Source organism: Gopherus evgoodei, chromosome 1 (assembly GCF_007399415.2).
Source record: "Gopherus evgoodei ecotype Sinaloan lineage chromosome 1, rGopEvg1_v1.p, whole genome shotgun sequence".
NCBI classification, from domain to species: Eukaryota; Metazoa; Chordata; order Testudines; family Testudinidae; genus Gopherus; species Gopherus evgoodei.
The window spans coordinates 275,020,661-275,041,328 of NC_044322.1; the positions used below are offsets into that span (position 1 = coordinate 275,020,661).

A 20,668-nucleotide genomic window follows, 5' to 3' on the forward strand; every position below is an offset into this window, starting at 1 on the left:
GCTGCCCTTCAGCAATCACCCACTTTGGGCTCTCTCACACCTGCACACAGAGAACCCACACATCATATCAGGGTCTGGGATTGAGAGCCCCTTCACAGCATCAGACTTAATTTTGGCTCCCACACTGTTTTTAATGGATAAATTATTTTTGCTCTAGCTCCTCCAGATCGACTATTACAACCTGACAAAGTTCTATGGCACAGTGAAGATGGACACGATGATCTTTGGGGTGATTGAATACTGTGAGAGAGGATCATTGCGGGTAAATAACTGTGCAAGCCTCTCTTACCAGTTTGTAAAATGAAATGCTAACCTGCCAAATGGCTAACCTGCCAGTCGGTAATATTACTTGTGTGAAGTGCTTGAGTACTGTGAATATTACTTGAGTACTTCTGTGAAGTAATATCGCAGACTTGTTCTCTTCTGCTCCTCTCCCTTCTCCTGCCTGGAGTCAATCCTCAGCAGGTGTAAACTGGCATTGCTCCTGAGTCAATGGAAAGACTCTCACTGAATGTCTTGCTAGGATTTGCACAGTGTTCATGCAGGCAAACATATTCACAGAGGCTCATTTTTGCTACTGGAAAATACAGTGGCTAGAAGTTAGGTTCTCACCTTTTTGTAGCTGCTGTGTAGGACAAACTTATATTCCATTCCCTAGCCTCCAAGTAACCCAGTATCTGTCATAATTTACATACTCCTTAAGTAAAACAGAGGGGCACCCCTTTTTAGTCATTGGCCAAAAGGCTGTGTGATTCAGAGCTTTGTCTCCTTCTTGTCCTCCCAGGATGTCTTAAATGATAAGATCTCCTACCCAGATGGCACCTTCATGGACTGGGAGTTTAAAATCTCTGTCATGTATGATATTGCCAAGGTAAGTGAATCAGTGGTGATGAAGCATTTATAAATCTCTCCTCATGCTATAAAACTTGCATAGTGGGTAGCTATAGGTGACAGGGCCTAATGCAGAGGTGGGCAAACTCAGGCCTGTGGGCCACATCCATGCCCTGAGCTCCTGGCCATCCCTGGCCCTCCCCTGCTGCTCCCCCGTAGCCTCAGCTTGCTGTGCTGGCAGCGCGGCAGCATGGCTGGCTCCGACTGGGAGGCGTGGCTCAGGGCAGATTTAACCATGAAGACAAGGTGCCCTAGCACGGGCCCCCCAACAACAGGGAGCTGCAGGGCTGGGCACTTCGGCAGCTCAGCACCAGTGCACTCCCCACAGGGGGGAGGGGCTGCACTGCGGGGGCAGGGGAGCAGGCAGGCGGCGTGGGTGGCAGGAGTGTGGGGAACGCGGCCAGAGGACTCAGAAGGAGCACTGGGTGGCCGCGCAGCCAGCAGGAGAGAAGCGGGGCTTTGAAGGGGAAACCACTGCTAATTTCCGGCTGCGTGGCTGCCCCTTCTCCTCCTGAGTCCTCCGCCCATGTTTGCAGGGCCACATTCCGAAAGGGGATGGGGGAAGTACCAGAGGGGTAGTTATGGGCAGGGAGTCCCAGGAGGGGATGGTCAGGGGACAGGGAGGGGGGATTGCCTAGGGGGTGGGGTCCCGGGGGGCGGTTAGGGGTAGAGGGTCCCAGGAGCGGGTGGTCAAGGGACAGGGAGGAGCAGGGATTGGATGAGGGTGGGGTTCCTGGGAGACGGTTGGGGTGGAGATCCCAGGAGGGGGCAGTCAGGGAACACGGAGTGGGAGGGTTGGATAGGTTAGGAGTTCTTAGGGGGGCAGTCAGGGGGCAGGAAGTGGGAGGGTTGGATAGGTTAGGAGTTCTTAGGGGGGCAGTCAGGGGGCAGGAAGTGGGAGGGGGCAGGGGGCAGGCTGTTTGGGGAGGCACAACCTTCCCTACCCGACTCTCCATACCGTTTCGCAACCCCCGTGTGGCCCCCGGGCCAAAAAGTTTTCCCACCCTTGGCCTAACATAATATATGTTTTAGGCTACCAAGAGAAAAGGTGCAGTCTAGTGGCTAGAGAAGGGATTTAGGCACTTGGAGCCCTAAATTCTGTTCCTAGCTCTGCTGCTGATTTATGGTGTGTGGCGTTGGGCAACATGCTTAAAGGAAAACTCCAATGTTTGTTCAGAATGGTAGATTTGCACCGTCTTGTATCAAAAACAACAGAATAGGGTTTGTTTTTTAAATGAACACTGTAGTTAATCTTTTAAATGGTAAATCTTTCAATGGCTATTAGCCAGGATGGGCAGGGATGGTGTCCCTAGCCTTTGTTTGCCAGAAGCTGAGAATGGGCGACAGCGGATGGATCACTTGGTGATTACTTGTTCTGTTCATTCCCTCTGGGGCACCTGGCATTGGCCACTGTCAAAAGACAGGATACTGAGCTATATGGACCTTGGGTCTGACCCAGTATGGCCGTTCATATGTTCATGGTAAAACTCACTGCTAGTACTAGGTGTAACCATTTCTGGAAGTGAGGTCAAATTAGCCTGGGAATAAATTCATCCTGCACTGAAATCAAGGCTGGTTTTAAGTAACCTTCACTACGTACACTAAAAGCAGTGTTATCTGGCACTTTTCCAGCTGGAAAGCTCAATAAACTGCCATTTCTGATTTTCACTGAAAGTCAGTCCATAGTCCAGGTGGTGTGGAACCAGCAGGCTCCCTACCTTGCTCTGTGTGACTCCCTGGAAGCGGTGACACATCTCTGCTGCTCCCAAGCGGAGGAATGGCTAGGCGGCTCTGCATGCTGCCCTGGCCCCAAGCACTGGTTCCACTGCTCTCATTGGCCCACCCCTGCCCTGCCTCTTCCCACCCTCACTCTGCCCTGGCCATGCCCCCACTCTACCCTTTCCCCTAAGGCCTCACTCCCGCCCCGCCTCTGCATGTCCCCCCTGCACCGCGCCCCGCTCCTCACCAACCTTTCCAGCACCTCCTGCATGCCGCTGGCACTGAACAGCTGATCCACAGCTTTCAGGAGGTGCTGGGAGGGCAGGAGAGGAATTGATTGATTGGAGGGGGCCGCCAGTGAGCGGGAGTGGGGGGGAGGGTCAGAGCTTAGCTGCTGGTGGGTGCTAAGCACCTGCTCATTTTTTCTCCATGGGTGCTCCAGGGCTGGAGCACCCCTGGAGTCGGTACCTGTGCCCGAGCCCTGTCCTGCATCCAAATTCCCTCCCAGAGCCCATGCCCCACACTCCCTTCCGTGCCCCAACCCCCAGCCCTGAACCCCCTCCTGCACCCAAACCCCCTCCCAGTTAACTGGAATTTTTTACTTACCGCCCGCCCTTCCCCACATTTCCCCAAGATGACAGATAACAAAACTTGTACTGTATTTCCATTTTTGGAAGGTGGAGAGTTGAGATAGGTAGTAAAACAAGAGTTTTTTTAATTAAATATGTATTTGTTTTATTTTTAGTGAAATGGGGACCAAGAATTTCACATACAGATTTAGATAATCTATGCCCTTACCTTTCTTACTGCTCCATCATTCCTACTCCCATTCCTGGCCAGTCCTTCCATTTCCCTACATGCCTCTGCTCAGATGTGTTCTCTGTGATGAATGATTCTGCTATGTCTGTTTCAATGTGATAATGAAAATCTCACTCTTTATTAAAATCTCCTTAATCCAAATTGTCACAGTTTGTTGGTCCTGGTAATGACTATGTCACATTCAGTTAACCTTCAGCATTAAGAGCTCTTTTAAATAACAACTGTGGACATGTTTCCCTCTCTTCTGGAATCTTACAAACAAGTTTTCTAAATGCTTTGCAGTTAATCTTCATACGACTCCCTTCCAGGCACTGACCAAGGCTGACCCTGTTGAGAGTATCAGATCTGATGAGATCATACCCTGAGATACGGGGCGAATACTGGCTTCAATGAAGTCACTGGCAAAATTCTCGTTGACTTCAATGGGGCCAGGATTTCACAGACAACCTATTAGCCACTGTACTATTTGTAAATGGATATTGGAGCCAAGAATAAAAGGAGTATGAGGCCCTTTCTATGGGATATCACCGGATGTTATTTGAACCAGTCAAGATGATTCAAACAAGTTTTCTGAGGAGTCCTCATAAGCAAATGAGTACTTGGTGATTTGCAGTTTCGAGCTGGTATTATAATGGAGGGCTATGGTGTGGCCTAGTGATTACCATACACCACTCTGCTGTCATCACCTTACCTGACCCTCATGCACACACACTATTCCCTACTTTTATCCCAACAGCTCCTTCTCTGCTTACATCCGTCTCCTGCTTCACTGCCCTCCAGCTCCCATTTCCATCAGTATCCAGCTCATGCATCCCTCAGACCCAATTGCTACTTCCTGCAGTTCAATAATCCAACACCTACTTCTTGCAGCCCTGTACCTTCCATCACCAGCTCTTGTTCCCCTGCACCCAATTCCTGCCTCTCTGACTGCTACCCTACCTGTGAGTTCTGCCTTCTGCTTCCCCAGATCTTCAGCTGACCCTGAAGTGCCTTGAAGACCCGCAGCAGGGACCCCCCGCCGCTGAATTACCGCCGAAGACCCGGCACTTCAGTGGCGGGTCCCGCTTTGACAGTAATTCAGCAGCTGGGGTCCTTTCACTCTGGAGTGGAAGGACCCCCCACCACCGAAGACCCAGGGCAGAAGAAGCTCCGGGGCCTGGGCCCTGCAAGAGTTTTCTGGGGCCCCCAGAGCGAGTGAAGGACCCCGCTCCAGGGGCCCTGAAAAACTCTCGTGGGGGCCCCTGTGGGGCTCTGGGCTTGGGGCAAATTGCCCCACTTGCCTCCCCCTCTTGGCGGCCCTGGAATCATCTCGTAAGAGGCCAAAACTGGTGTGGCATTTCTGCTCTAGTGGATTTGCTTCCTGGGTTGGTGTCAGCAGGAGTGCACATGAGATGCAGAAGCAGAAAGTGGGCCCTGAAACTTGCAGAAGAACCTGCAGTTGTAAAAGCAGCAAAGAATCCTGTGGCACCTTATAGACTAACAGACGTTTTGGAGCATGAGCTTTCGTGGGTGAATACCCACTTCCTCAGATGCATGTAATGGAAATATCCAGGGGCAGGTATATATATGTGTGCTAGCAAGCAAGCTAGAGATAACGAGGTCAGTTCAATCAGGGAGGATGAGGCCCTGTTCTAGCAGTTGAGGTGTGAAAACCAAGAGAGGAGAAACTGGTTCTATAATTGGCAAGCCATTCACAGTCTTTGTTCAATCCTGAGCTGATGGTGTCAAATTTGCAGTTGTAGGCTCACTACACTAGGTGGTGTCAGCAGGGCTGCATGGGAGTAGCAGCAGTGTTAAGAAGTGTTCCTTTGGACACACATTATTACATAGTCTCCACAGGTTCCAGCATGATATATGTATTGCTTGCATTCCCCTAGGATTGGGGTTCAAACATACCACTGCTGTTCCTGTCTCAACTATCTCACAACAGTACCTGAGCCTTCCCCTACTATAAGCAAAGCACAGTTCTCTCTTGTGAAAGAGCGGCATGTCACGCACCCTGTGATTATGATCACTCAGTTGGTATAATCCACATTCATGATTATCACCTGTCATCCTTGAGGATGACATTTGAATGTGTGTGTGTAAAATTATGGGGCCAAATTCAGAGGGGATCTAAACGGGTGTCATATACACCTTCTAGCCTCCTGAGCATACAGATTGCATTTTACATATCAAAGGGCCAGAAAAGAGAGGTATAGAAGGAAAAACAACTAATAGGAGACTGTAAATAGGTGTAAATTGTACACCGCCTACTTAAATTTACAGCTACCTACCAGTTGTTTCTCCCACTACATCGCTCTTCCAGCTCCTTGACATACCAGATATGCCATCTTTGACGGTTCTAGACTAAGTGGGCCAAGTTCAGAAGTGATGAATAAAGGGGTGCAAATTACATGTCTGCAAGTATGTGTGTCAGAGAAAGAGGGTTCAGGAAGCCGGAGTCTAAAAACATCTGAATTAGCATAACCTGCTTGCTGAGGGAACTGGCAGATTCACCTCTGAAGTTAGCCCACAGATTGCAGGTATTATGTATGGACTAGTGTATATAGATTCAAAAATTGTAAGATCAGGAAGGACCTTCATGATCATCTAACCTGGCCTCCTGCATTACACAGGCCATAGAATGTCATCCAGTAATCTCTGCATTGATACTTCAGCTGCCCTGTACTTTGGAGAATCAGACCTGCTCAAGTGCTGCTAATTATGAGTCTCACTTGTAGATTGATGTCTACAGAAAGGATACAATCCTAATATTTTTGTCAGTTAATGGGGATTTTTCATTTAGCTAAGATGCTCATTCTTTACAAAATAAAAAACTGGGACATTTCCCCAGCCACATTTTTAGGGTCGTAAAATACTTATACGAAACTGTAACTTTACTAAAAACACCATAAAAGCAGTTGTTGCAAATTCAATGAACTTCACTTGAAGGAAATAAATTTCCCAAACTCAGCAGATCTAGCACTGTCAAGAAGCACATCTCAGTATCAGACAGTGTTAGTTGGAAAGAAGGATAATCTGGGTAAGGCACTGGCCTGGAACTCTAGAGACCTAGCTTCATTTCAGAGCTCTAATTTGACCTTGGAAAATCCCCTTTCGTAAAATATTCCCTACCTCATCGGGTTGTAGTGAGGATAAAATTCTTTAATAATTGTGACATGCTCAGATACTATGCTGATGAGGGCCATGTAAGTACCTAGATATATTTTATGATGAACCTTCAAATTCTTACTAAGGTTGGTAGCAATCAAATCACATACAGTCTCTCTCTCTCTTTTTCTCGCAGGGAATGTCCTACCTTCACTCAAGTAAAACTGAGGTCCATGGCCGCCTCAAGTCCACAAACTGTGTAGTAAACAGCCGCATGGTGGTGAAGATCACTGATTTTGGCTGCAATTCCATTCTTCCTCCAAGGAAAGGTATGCAAAAATAGTCACAATCCCAACTCTTCTCATCTCCTTCCCAGCCCCGGAATAAGATTGTGGGACTATTAGGCTAAACTACAACATGTGGGGAAATAGGTTTAAGTGAAAGCAATATGTATGTTTCTATGCAAAAGTACACTTACTGATTTGTCTAGCACTTACTATAATGTTGTGGAAAATTAGATTTTCTTAGTCCACTGAGACTTTTTAATGCTTACTCTCTAAAAAGCTACATGATATCCTGTGATCTATTATGCATTAGATATACTGAGTACAGAGAAATGAATGCATGACATGCAATACAACTTTATTTTGTATCGCATCTTTCATACAAACTGTGTCTGAAAACATTTTACTGAGTTAAGTAATACAGTTACAGAGAGAAGTAATGGCAGAAGGAAAAGGAAGCAAGTGGTAAAAAGAAGAGAGGAAAGAAAGATATAGTTTCAACTGATATTTGGAAAGCAGGGGGAGTTTGTGAGAGGGCAAGACAGGAAGGTTGTTGAGATGGCAGGAACTGCAGGGAAAAAGCTCTTTCTTACAGCATGTGGCAGGACAGCCCCAGCTAAAGTGTCCCCCCGTGGCAGACTGCAGCACAACTAGTTCAACTACCTCAGTTTCTCCTGGTCCAGCCATTAAAAAAAACAAACAAAAAACACAGTCTCTCTCAATGTCCATTCAAAAGCCCACTTGCGGGCATAATGTATTCATGTACACATTCAGCAGTCTGCATAACCCTCATGATAAAACCATTCTCTCCAAATCCAAAGGTACAGCAGGTATAAACAAAACAGTTTTTCATGCGCTCTTCAGTGATTTCCAGGTCACCCACCCAAGAGTCAATCACCACTCTGTTCACAGTTCCTTTGCCCTTGTTCCAGGGCCCACTCTCCAGGCCATATGCTGGAGAGTTATCAGAGTTGCTTTGCTCCCACAACTGTGGTACCAGAGCTTTCCAAGTCAGGCCTTCCTCAAGAGAACTCACTGCAGTGTTCTACTTCCCAGGCCTTCCTGCCTGTGAGTCCTGTCCTGCTTAAGGAACATCTCTCCAGATTCAACCCTCTTGTTTTTGGGCTCGGCTTCCTGCAGCCCTCCATTCAGGCCTGGTACAAAAGGGCGCCCCACAGTGTTCCAGTTCCCCAGGCCTCCTTGCTTGTGAGTCCTACCCCTGCTCCTGGGATCCACACCTCAGCATCAGCCCTCTTGTTTCATTCTCAGCTTTCCCTGACCAAGTTGATTTTTCCTCTTTGTCCTGGGGCTTTTGCACAAGCTTTCCCGCAACTTAGCTCTAGCTGGGGCTCACTAACAACTTTCTTCAACTTCAGGTCTTCCCAACAGCCCTCGGTACCAGCTCCCATCACCATCTTTCTCCCACCCTCCTGGTCTCCTGTAGCACTCCCCCAGTAACTCTTGCCAGCTCTCCTCTGCTCCTCTCTGTCTCCAACAACTCTCCTCTGCTGCTCCTATCTGGTTCTTGGTCTCTCTTTTCTTTCTCAGGCAACTCTCACCTGCCCTTTCTCTCTTTCTGAAACCCAATATGGATGCAGCTGATCAGTTATAGTGCACTGGACCCTGCTCCCTCTCAAAGGAGACAGTCACTCTGACACACCAACAGTGATGAGATTATGTGACAGGGCAGAAAAGAGGTGAGGTACATCATGATAGTATTGATCACAAAACAGTGGAGTGTCTGCATGAAATATCACAATATCTTGTGATGTACTGTGATGTAATTTGAACATTAACATGTCATTTTACATAAATTTACATAATTTTTACATTCTAAAATAATTCTCTAAAGAGATCCTTAATATTTTATATTCCTTAGATAGAGTTCCAGTAAATTATAGCTTTCACTGTTTTTTATCACCTTTTTTCTATTTCTGCTAATCGTCATGGAGTATTTCTGTATAAATAAGCATTCCTCTCTTCTCCCCACCTATCCTCTCCTCCCACTTTATTTTTGAGTGAAGATCTAAACCTGAAATTGTGACACTGGAATCATTTGTATGATTAGCAGCTAGAATGTCATAAACACATATTATATCATCTCTGTATACGTAGACAGAAGAGAACCTGGGGCTGGAATGGCAAGAGAAAGTTCTTAGATTCACACACAAACATTTGCAGTAATAGAGGTAGGAATATGAAAAATTAGTGACTAGGAAAAGTGCACTGAATGTAAATGTTATACTCCTCCCGCTCAGGGTGTTCTCATTGTCACATTTCATATTTATATTCATTTTACTGAAATTATTGACAACAAAAATGATTAGGGGTATGGAATGGCTTCCATATGAGGAGCGATTAATAAGACTGGGACTTTTCAGTTTGGAAAGAGATGACTAAGGAGGGATATGATAGAGGTCTATAAAATCATGACTGGTGTGGAGAATGTAAATAGGGAAGTGTTATTTACTCCTCCTCATAACAGAAGAACTAGAGATCACCAGACAAAATTAATAGGCAGCTGGTTTAAAACAAAAAAAAGAGGATTTTTTTCATACAACACATGGTCAACCTATGGAACTCCTTGCCAGAGGATGTTGTGAAGGCCAAGACTATAACAGGGTTTAAAAAAGAACTAGATAAGTTCATGGAGGATAGGTCCATCAATGGCTATTTGCCAGGATGGGCTGGGATGGTGTCCCTAGTCTCTGTTTGCCAGAAGCTGGGAATGGGCAACAGGGGATGGATCACTTGATGAGTACCTGTTCTGTTCATTCCCTCTGGATCATCTGTCATTGGCCACTGTAGGACAACAGGATACTGGGCTAAATGGATCTTTGGTCTGACCCAGTAGGGGCGTTCTTACACTCTTATTTTTATATTAGTAACAGGTTTCTCTTCTTTCTCTGGTAGCTCAGGGGGAAATATTGTTACAAGCAAACTGAGAATTATTGGGTGTTAGAATTCATCCCTTGAAACAAAGTTATTTCATCACAACAGGGTGTGTTTGCATTATGGCTGCTGTGTTGCAGCTAAGAGAATGATTTTGCTTTACATTATGATAGAATAACAACATGTCATGATAGGTTGGCACAACAGAATAACACCACAATGTCTAGATATCTTGGTGACCGGTGTACAAGAAATACATATGTATGTTGTTATCTAGCCACAGATGTTATGATACAATGATGCTGTCAGCCTCAAAAATATTTGGGGATTATTTTCATAGGTTCAGGGAATTTAAGGCCAACAAGGACCTTATCACCATCCAGTCTGAGCTTCTGCACAACACAGGCCATAGAACCTCACCCAGTAATTCCTGCATCTAGCTCAACAACTTGTGTTTGAACCTAAGTATATCTGGTAGTCAGTTATTCAGTGTTTATAGAAGTCAGCCCTTCCACACAATAGCTGTACAAATATCTAAACAATACCAAGCTCTAGTGGGGATGGGAGTAACAATAATAAGAAGATAAAATTAAAACAACATGAACGGGATGAGGTTCTGAAGAAGTTCACACAAATCAGTTTCATCTCTCTCTGTATCTACCACTTGTGGCTGCTCAGATCTGTGGACAGCTCCTGAACACCTTCGTCATGCTGATGTGTCTCAGAAAGGTGATGTGTACAGCTATGGGATCATTGCACAGGAGATCATCTTGCGCAGGGAGACCTTCTACACTAACTTCTGCCGGGACCATAAAGGTAAAAGCCTTAAAACCCACATCTATCTTATGCTACAACCATAGCATTTGGATGTTGTGGCTGTGACTGTCATATTTTCCACAACTTTTAGTGAAAAACACTTGTCTCTGTTAAGTACTTGAGCTGCTACTTTTCTTACGGACAATGAAGAAGAGTCTATAGTAATGACACCTGTGAGAATAGCTGTGATTTTTTTAATAAGATTTGTATTGTTTTTCTTCCCTCCTCCCACTGCAACATTACATATTCCAACGTGTCACAATTCAGTAATACCAAACATCTACAACAAATCCACATGGATACCAAAAGGACAAAGGAAACCCAATGACACGAAATAAGAGTGCTTGGCATTTTGTAGGGGTGGACTAGTTAGGCATTCACTACAGCATTTTGCAGATCTCACCAATAATGTTTCAAGAAAAGAAAATTTTCTTCTCTACTGCATCCATGAAATCACATTTCATGATACTGTTTGAAATAGTTGACAGCCTGGTAAATTCTGGTTTCCTTGGCTCAGAAACCTAATCAGATCTTTTGTGCTGCAGGGAATTTTCCACATGTTTCAGGGAGAAGATTAATTATATTTGCGCCAAATTGGCTGCTATTTTAGAGAGCAGATCTATGACTTGAGGGGTATGATGAAGTGGGAATGTTCTTGATGTGCCATTTGAATGCTGGGGAGTGTTGACCTGGGAAGGTTGCAGGGGAGTTTTGCCTGCATTGGGGAAGGGAGCATACCTGAGCATGTAACATGAGAACCCAGGAGGGGGGTTGGAGGCCAGGTAACACCTCTGGCCAGGAAACTGGACAAAGGACACAAAGGCTGGGGGAGGAGCTGGGGGGGGTAGGCTGAGTGAGAGGCTGGAGGGAGTTTCAGTTTGGAGCTGGCGGGGAAATAGAGAGGCCCACCCCGACGAATAGGGCTGTGGCCTCCCCGGGGTCCCCAGATGGACCTAACTAAAGGGTGTCCTGTTGTCTTTATTGGCAAGACCTGTTTTGGACAGTGTTCCTGTCATCTAATAAACCTTCTGTTTTACTGACTGGCTGAGAGTAATGGTGAATCGCAGGAAGCTGGGGGTGCAGGGCCTTGTCTCCCCCCACATTCTGTGACAAGGGGCATTCTAGGAAGTTTTGCTACATGAAGTTATGGAGTCATTGGGTGAACATCAGCTTGTGATTTTTGAGTTGTGGACCCATACCTCTCATGGCTAGTAAAAGCAAGCAGGGAGGTATTGAATCCTTTGATCCAGAAGATGGTTAGTATGATGAAACAGTAAGTCTATGCAACTACTAAAGCAGAACACCATTAAAGTTCTGCTGAGGCCAGCTGGGGCTTCATCTTCAGTGGAATTAAAAGCAACATTTTCAAAACTGCCTCAGTAACGTAAACTTAAGTCCTAGTGGCTTCTTAGTCACTTAGGCAGTTCTGAAAATTTTACCTTTAGTACAGTTTTCATCTGATTGTGGACAATGCATGACCCTTCCTCATATTATGAACACAACTTTTAGGTCTCTATCTGCCTGATTTGTAAAAGACTTTGCCAAAAGCTTTGTAGGCCAGTGAGATAATTGTGTTAGGTTTACCTGGATAGAAGGCTATGCTAATAAAAGACCCATAATGGACAAACTTAACTATGAAGCTTCTTGTTCGCAGATATCGAAGAAGTTTCTTTTATTGGGAAGCCAACATTGTATTGTTCCTGAAATGGACAAATTTTGTTTGTATGATGTAAATCCAATGCCACAACACCAGAATCCATCTATCATTATAAATTAGAATAACCATATGTATGTAAGAGTTTAGAATTCCCCAGACTGCATATTGATAACAAGTTCAGACACCTCTTCTGCCTCTGAGCCATCCTGCCAAACCCTCCCTGTGTTTGTTTAAACACATAATACGGCAACACCTCAGCCTCCCAATTAGCTTTTTCCCTCTAAACATGTTAGAAGAATTTCTGGGATAACCTCAGCATGTTCCCTGCCCAGACATGTAATGTTTATACTCTGGGAAACACAGCCTTTCAAATTGCTAAGTCAATACAAATGAGCATCTGAGAGAGCTCGTTTGATGGGGAAGGGACATTTCGGATTTACTTTTGGGTTTTTGTTTGCCTAAAAACCAAACAAGCAAATCACCACCATTTTTGGAAAGTTTACAGTGCTCTACTTAGTTAAAAGATAGGGAATCGTTAGCTAAACATATTATATTCACAGCATATTGGTCATCTTCATAACCCTGTCTGCCCAAGAGCATACTGTGTGTCAAATGATGCCTGGTTCTGTGTGGGAGTACAATTGGGAGCAGATTAGTAGTGGGTAAATCTATTGGGCCTGAAGCTTCTTCGGCCACTCTGGATTCACCGAGTAACTTTTTATAAATCTGTGGGCCAATCTTTTGTTAAGATTTTAAAGTTTCTCTTTAGCAATAAGATTACATCCACACTCCACGGAGCTTTTCCCTTTATTTTAGTATTAGAAATATATGAGCGGTTGATGTATTAGGTTCTGATATTGATCTTGATTTCAGAAGTTGGTTAAATAAGTTTAGCATACATTTAAACGGCTTAGGGGTTAAGTTTCTATAGTATTCTGCCAAGAATCAGTGGGGATTGGGACTCACTATTAGGAAGGTTTTTTAAGCCCTTAACTGTTCCTCTTTTATAAATGTTTGGCCTAGGATCAGAGAGAGGACAGGTAACAAATAAAGATTTTTTGGAATTACGCTTCAGTCATATTCTGCCTCTGAAGTGGAGCATCTAGATACAATGATGATTGGCATGCTGTAAATACCATAGATAGAAGGACAAGTAACTAGGTTAAAAATCCCCCTGCTGTATGTGTAGAATAATTTGTGATATCGCTTACCAGAAGCCCTTTACATGGTTGGGCTAGCAGAACATTCATTACTGCAAGTTAGGAAGCAAGCTAATGGTTTGTTGATGTCACAATATGAATGATTTTTGAAAACATGACCTGGATTCTGACGTGTTCAGGAGTCAGAGAGTTTTGGTAGGATGGGACAGTGTCTTCCTGCTTATGGGTACAAATAAGGCAACAAACTGCTATGTTTCAAAATTATACTCATATATATTAAAGCTCTGATTGGTAAAGGGGCCGAGTATCTGCAGCTTCAATTGCCTTTGTGAGATTGTGCTCTGAACTTCTGAAAATCGGGCCATAATATCCTAATGGGCTTCTCACATTGCCTTTCCTGTGGCTACACCCCATCCTGAGAAAGGCACTAATATGGCTACTGCCCACTTGGGAGGTTGTCATGTCCATGTCTATCATGCCCAATACATGCACATATACATTCCTGTTCCTTTCATTTCTCAGGTGGCTTCAAGTCACTCTGTTCTGGCCTTGAGCCTTATAACTAGAAACCCCCCAAAGTTCAGATCCAGATTAAAAAAACATGGGTGTCCAGAGCCATGCTTTTGCTTTGGGCCCATCTCTATTTAGAAAACTGCCTTCGCATACTGAACTCACCCAGAAATGCACTGCTGCTTTATTGTTTAAATATTGCACTTTTTTTTTCGTTAGAGAAACTTTACAGAGTGGAGAGTGGCAAAGGAGTTAGACCCTTCCGTCCAGACCTGGTCCCAGAGACTGCAGGAGAAGGAGAGCTGGAAGTAAGCCTACAGTAAAGGAAAAGAGGAATGCTTCTAGCCAGGCCAGAGGTGGCTGGTGTGGGAGGATGAAGGCTATACACACTGTATGTTCCAATGCTGTGGCCTTTCAGGAAGAAAAAATGTCCCATAGTTAACATCAGTGCAGTGAAATGTAATTCACTGGACTTCTTTCTTCCTCACTCCAGTGCTCACAACACAGCATTTCCTTCTTGTGCACCTGGTCTCTTCCAACAACTACAACATGTGTTAAGGGTGACTCTTTCTGAATTCACATGGTGTCCAGTGAGAGGTGTTTGCCAATCCACTGGAAAAGAAAAAAAAAACCCAAACAAATCAGAGGATATTTTCCCCACTTTTAGAATTATGTTTTTTAAATTGCATTAAAATTGTGATGGGACATATGGGACAAAGAAGATCCTTGTTTCTTTTTAAGGAACACATGTATGTTTAAAAGCAGCAAAGAGTCCTGTGACACCTTATAGACTAACAGACGTATTGGAGCATGAGCTTTCGTGGGTGAATACCCACTTCATCGGATGCATGTAGATCCAGACTAACATGGCTACCCCTCTGATACTTGACACATGTATGTTTAGTATGGCACAGTATCTGTTTGTCTTGACCAGATGCATCATGGGGAGGGTGTTTTACCTTTGTCTGAAGCATCAGCTATTAGCCAATTCTGCAGATGGGATAACTGGGCTAAGTGATTGATCATCTGATTCTACATGACAAGAGCCCAGATACTGGACTTCATTAATGAATTGTCTGATCCAGTGTGGCAAATCCTATATTCTTAAGTGGAGTTATTTATGGGATCTATGCAATTATTTGGGAAAGGGCTACTATTATCTTTTGACAACACTTTCAAACAGTAGTACAGTATTCATTTCTATATTACAGTCATATGTCTTTAAAAATGTTGATATTATTAAACCACAATAATCATTAAACACTAGAGAGGGTATCTCAGAGGACTGGTAACAGCATGATGTTTTATCTCTGAGTCACCAGTTCCAGACAGCACCCAAGCTCAGGGAACTGGGGATGGAATTACTAAGGCTTTCACTTCTAGGTCAATAGTTACAGTCTGGTACCAGGTTGGGAGATTGGATCCTTTCACTTGGCTTTCATTTAAGGACCACTGATTCAAATTCTGTTCAGGTTGGTAGTCATTATTGAATGTCAGTATCATCAGTCTGCTGACCAGTGGCTAACATGAAGTGAGGGTTGTTGTAAGGTGCCTATAATGAATTTCCTGGTCACAGATTAATAACAATTGGTCACATTTTAATAGGTTACTGGCCAATTGGGATGGGAGAGGAGTTCCATATTGACTAGTGAACGGATCCTTGTCTTGCTGTTTAACCCTATTACCCTTCTTTGCAACTGCTCACCTGAATTTCCCCTGGGTTGTACATTCTCAGGTGTATATGCTTGTAAAAAGTTGCTGGGAGGAAGATCCAGAGAAAAGGCCTGACTTTAAGAAAATTGAGAGCACTCTGGCTAAAATATTCAGGTAAGCACTGTGTTCTGAACTCCCAGCTACTTGGATGCTGATAGTTCTAGGTGTGTATTCTGATGCAGCATGACTCAATCAGTGGAAAAACAGAGCTCACTTGACTGGGGCAGGTGTAGGTGTTTGAGAGAGATGATCACCCAGAGCCCAAATTATTATATTGTGTAAATAGAGACTACCCAAGTGTCTGATAGTGAGTCATGATGTCGAGGTTTCAGGAAATTGATGGAGTTGGATATTCTGGGGATGAGATGATTTAAAAGTTTAGGTGACTTGTTTTAGTGAGATTAATGGATTCAAATGACCACAAAGGGAGGTGATTGAAAAGATCAGGTTACCCACAGTAAGGTAATTATAGGGTTTGAGTGAAATGAGCTCTCTACCATACTTTTTCTAATCTAGTTATTTAAAAGTCCCAAGCAATGGGTTTTCAGCCATTTCTCTTCAGAGACTATTTCACAACTTTTAAACCTATCCCCATAAGTCTGTCCCACCAGCCGCATGCTTATATTTGTATTGCTCTTCTCTGAACTTCCAGATTGTCATTAGTGTTCTGATAATGTGGTGTCTGTAACTGAACACAACATTCCAGATGAGGTCACACCAAAGAAGTGCAGAAAAATAGTTAGATTCACCACCAGGGGCATGCAGCAACACACAATTCATGCCTAACATCTGCAGCAGCAGCTGCATTAGAAGGGGACTTACCCCAGGAGAGGGCAGTTGGTTTCACTGCCACCTTAACATGGATGTTTTGCTTGGGGAAAAGGCAGTTTAAAATCCAGCCAGGGCTCTATCAGAATCTGAATTATTGGATCTTCCAGTCATCTTGGCCCCATCTATTTCATAGGCTGCATCTGCTAGCTCAGGACCCCAAGTGAAGCATAGCTTGTGCTATATCATCTCTGCTTCTGGCAGATGATCCATTGATGGGAATCTTCAGTCCAGGTCCCACCAGTGGAAACTAGCAGATCTCAATGAGTGAAATATGACCCACAACCTGTTACTTCCCCGTTTGGTGATAAGATGCCATTGCAAAGGCAGCCCAAAATTGCATTGGCTTTTTTTAGTGCTATATCCCACTGCAAATTCATATTTAATTTGCTGCCTCCTATCACCTCTAGCTCCTTCTCAGGATTCTCGCTTTCCATGGTACTCTCTCCCATTGAATATATGTGTCTCAGGTTATTTTAAGTGACCTGAAACTGTGGAGATTAGCAGGGCCAGGAGAACTGGGGCTCAGAAAACTAGCAAGACAGTGTGACCTGGGTGGGCCTGAGGCCTTTATGCCTTAAAAATAAGCCTTTGCTAAGAGGTGAAATTATGAGCTTTGAGCAATTTCCATTCTAACTGCAAGGAAGCCACACTCTGAAATAACCTTCTGTAGCTCACTTTTGTCCGTGTCCTGCCAATGTGCTTTCTTCATCCTTTTCCCTACCACTGTTCCCAGTAACTACCACAGTCAGACCAATGAAAACTACATGGATACCTTGATCCGGCGTCTGCAGCTGTATTCCCGGAACCTAGAGCATCTGGTAGAGGAGAGGACGGAGCTCTACAAGGCAGAAAGAGACAGAGCGGACAGGCTTAACTTCATGCTGCTCCCACGGTAAGTGTTGACCAGCAGGGGTTTCCATGCAGTAGGAAGCGTTCAGTATTGACTGTGAGGCCCACTGGGGTGTAATGCATCAGAATCATTGTGGGAGGCTCCAACCACAGTGAGCATGAAGGTGTGAATAATACTTGTTCCACAGAATAAATTGTAACAGTTCACAGTGCTTGCCTCCAGAGATCCAGGTCAGACGAAATGGGCTAAAATATTCTGTGAGTTATAACAAGTGACTAAAAGCAGAATTTGGCCCATTTTCATTCTTTTTTGCCTATGATTAGTATTATCACCTTTCAAATGAGCTATAGAACTTAGGTCCTGAACTTGTAAGGTGATTAAAGATCCCATGTCTTTACCATTTAGCCTTTACTGACTGTTAACCCACATTAGGACAGTCCTCTCCTCTTGAGGTGGTGGATTTGGTTTGGTTCTGCAGGGCTCTGATTGAAAATGCTGTTTTGCCAGCAGACCATAATATTCATGGCCTGGTTGAACTTTATAATAATTTTTTTGTTCACAGCTATTAATACAGTATCCCTAACATGCTTCTTTTTTACAGTTTTTTCTTCTCCTACGCTGGCATGGTTTACAGATGACTTGCAAAAGGGGAGCAAGTGGGGTGACTGCTAGGGCACTTCAGGAGGAAGTTTTGTGCTAATGAGACTAACTGGAACATTAAGAACTTTTACAGTTTTATGATGCCATGGTTGTGCAGGAGGCAAAGAAAGATTTGTTTGTAGCAAGCTAGCTGAGAGTTAGCTGGCTGAAGCATCACAGACATAAGATTGAGGTTGAGTGGGTTGAGGGAAACTATCAAAAGAATTTGCAAAGATTATATCAGATCCCCAGATGAAGGGACAGCCATTTATGGAACATGTTGGTAATATGGATGTTTTGTTAGACTGACGATTGCTCCAGGGTGCTTTGCTAGAAGCTATAGCCAAGAGTCTTGTATCTGGTGAGATGAATGTGACAGTTTCTTTCAGATGCAGGCAGACCTCACCACCATTGTTCATGCTTCTGTCACTTTCAGCCTAGACTACTCTAATGAGCTCTACTGGGAGCTATATCTTGATATCACTTGGAAACTGAAGCTGGTACAGAATGTAGCTGTCTGCTTATTGAGTGGAATTTCACACTAAGAGCACATAATGCTGGTGCTTTGGGATCTGCACTGGCTGCCTGTTGGTATCCAAGTGGAGTAGAAGGGTTGGGTTTCACTTATAAAGTACTAAATAGTTTGGGACTTGGTTGCCCATGAGACCACCTCTCTCCCTAAACTGTACTGCTGCAATTGTGGTCAACAGAAGACCCTGATACAGAAGAAACTGGGCTGTCAACATGTTATTCTCTGTGAAGCCTGATCTGCTCTGGATCATGCTTCTCATGTGGTCTGCCAGATCAGCTAACTTTCCAGAGAAGCTATGTCACAGCTTGCCAGGAGCAAGACATCTTGTGCCATATGCCCTTTGCTAGATGAGTAACAGTTAGTTGAAATTAATCTACAGAGATGGCCACCTGGGCTTTTAAGCTTTCAATAAAAATGAAGAGTTTGTTGCATGCTTAAACTGAAGGTGAGGCAAATTGTGAGCCCCAGATCTTGTCATGGATGGTTTGAATTAACACTGGGGAGCTGCTCTCCTCCCCCAGCTTCCCCCCATGCTCCCTCTTAGCAGAAGCAGACAGGGGAGTCTGATTGCCTGCTGCCTCCTCAGGGCTCTTGTAGCTACTGAAGGACCTAGTCTTATTGGTTCTGCCAGGACCAGAGCCTGAGTGGCTTCTCTAGGCCGTGCTAGGAGATCTGCACTCCTGGCCCTTCTTTCCCATGCGACACTCTGCCTTTAGGCAAATTTGGTGATGCATGCAGCATGGGGGCAGGGAAGGCCTGGTATACCCCATCACATGCTACAAGGTCCATTTGTAGATGAGGTGGATGGAAAAAATGCGAGCAATGTAATTTATGCTTGTATTTGATATTGTGATTTTAATTTGTTGTGGGGACACTCAGAGCTTTAAATGTGTCTCTGTTGGTATTAGTTATAAATCAAAGTAAATTCATAAACATAACTGAATGTCTCTATTTACGTAAATGGGGGTGGGGTCAGTGTTGGTGGTCCTAACAAATTCCAACTTGGAGAATTATATTCTACTAACCTAAAATCAGCCTGCAGTTTCATTTGGAGAAAGTCTTCGTTCTTTCTAAAATGGAAGCGTTGTTTTTGTTGTGTGCTACTAAGGAGTTGCCATATTCTGTCCCAGAAATTATTGTATTTCAGTAGTAGATGAAATAATCCTTATACCCACAGTGTGTAAAGTGCTTTGGGATCCTCCAAGATTAATGACTCTAGAGAAACATAAAATTATTATCATAAAAGTCGTCTTGCAGTTTGTTTACAGATATTCGCTCTCTTTTAAAAGCTGGAGGTTATCCTAACACTGATCCTGTATTTCTTTGAATCAGAGAATCAAAGGCTGCTTCCACCTCTCCTCTGTTCTAGTTCCCTCATCTACCCAGCTCAGCAGATGGTAAATTTGCAGGGCTCCCAGTTCCCTCTGCACTCTACTCTTTCTGATTCCCCACACAGGATTTTTGGGGAAAATATACAGCAGAGAGTGAAAATGGGACATTGTTTGCACACACAGAGATTCAAAGTTTCGACAATTCGTCAGCTACCTAGGAACGGCTCTGACCTGCCAGTGCCCAGGAAGTCCATGTCTAAGGCCCCAATTCAGCACATCATTTAAGCACATGGTTAAAGTTAAAATTATTTGCTAAATCAGAGCCTTAACTAGGAAGTACCTGCAGAGGTTCAAAACCCCTCAGATCTGATCTAAAATTAAAATATTACTTAATGATTTAAAAGATGGGAGAAAAAAATCCAGGCTTGGTCTACACTTAAGAATCGGGTTGACATAGATACATCAGTCAGAGGTGTGAAAAAGCACCCCAGACCGACATAACTATAATGAACTAATCCTCAGTGTTGACACAGCTATGTTGATGGAAGAATACTATTGTTTAGGGAAGTGGTATTCCTACACCAACAGAAAATCCCCTTCAGTTGGTGGAGGTTGCATCTATGCTACAGAGTTATGCCAGCATAGCTATGACTTTTAACTATGCCAGTGTAGTCTCTGTGTAGTCATACCTCAGTTTGTTATCTGTAAAGTGTGGTTGAGTGGAGAAGCATGGTTTTGTAGCAAGCCCTTTCTGATTCACCTGTAGTTAAGATTTGTAACTCAGGAATTTAAAGTTGTCTTGCAACAGATGAGCACTTTCTAGCTTATGCATGTCTCATCATGACCAATAAAATAACTGATCTATTTGAATGCTAATGATGTTGAAGAGGGTTGTTTGCCTAGAACTGGCCAAACCAGTCCTCCTCTGTAT

General features: G+C 44.1%; 1 protein-coding gene across 1 annotated transcript in view; it reads left to right on the forward strand.

Moving 5' to 3' along the window:
- LOC115644910 (heat-stable enterotoxin receptor-like) overlaps positions 1–20,668 on the forward strand; it is a 70,857-nt gene that overhangs the window by 33,717 nt on the left and 16,472 nt on the right. The window contains exons 15-21 of the mRNA XM_030549361.1: positions 158–262; positions 785–871; positions 6,719–6,851; positions 10,377–10,514; positions 14,061–14,149; positions 15,577–15,668; positions 17,119–17,277. Of these exons, the coding sequence (XP_030405221.1) occupies positions 158–262; positions 785–871; positions 6,719–6,851; positions 10,377–10,514; positions 14,061–14,149; positions 15,577–15,668; positions 17,119–17,277 (803 nt within the window). The remainder of the gene's footprint in view (positions 1–157; positions 263–784; positions 872–6,718; positions 6,852–10,376; positions 10,515–14,060; positions 14,150–15,576; positions 15,669–17,118; positions 17,278–20,668) is intronic.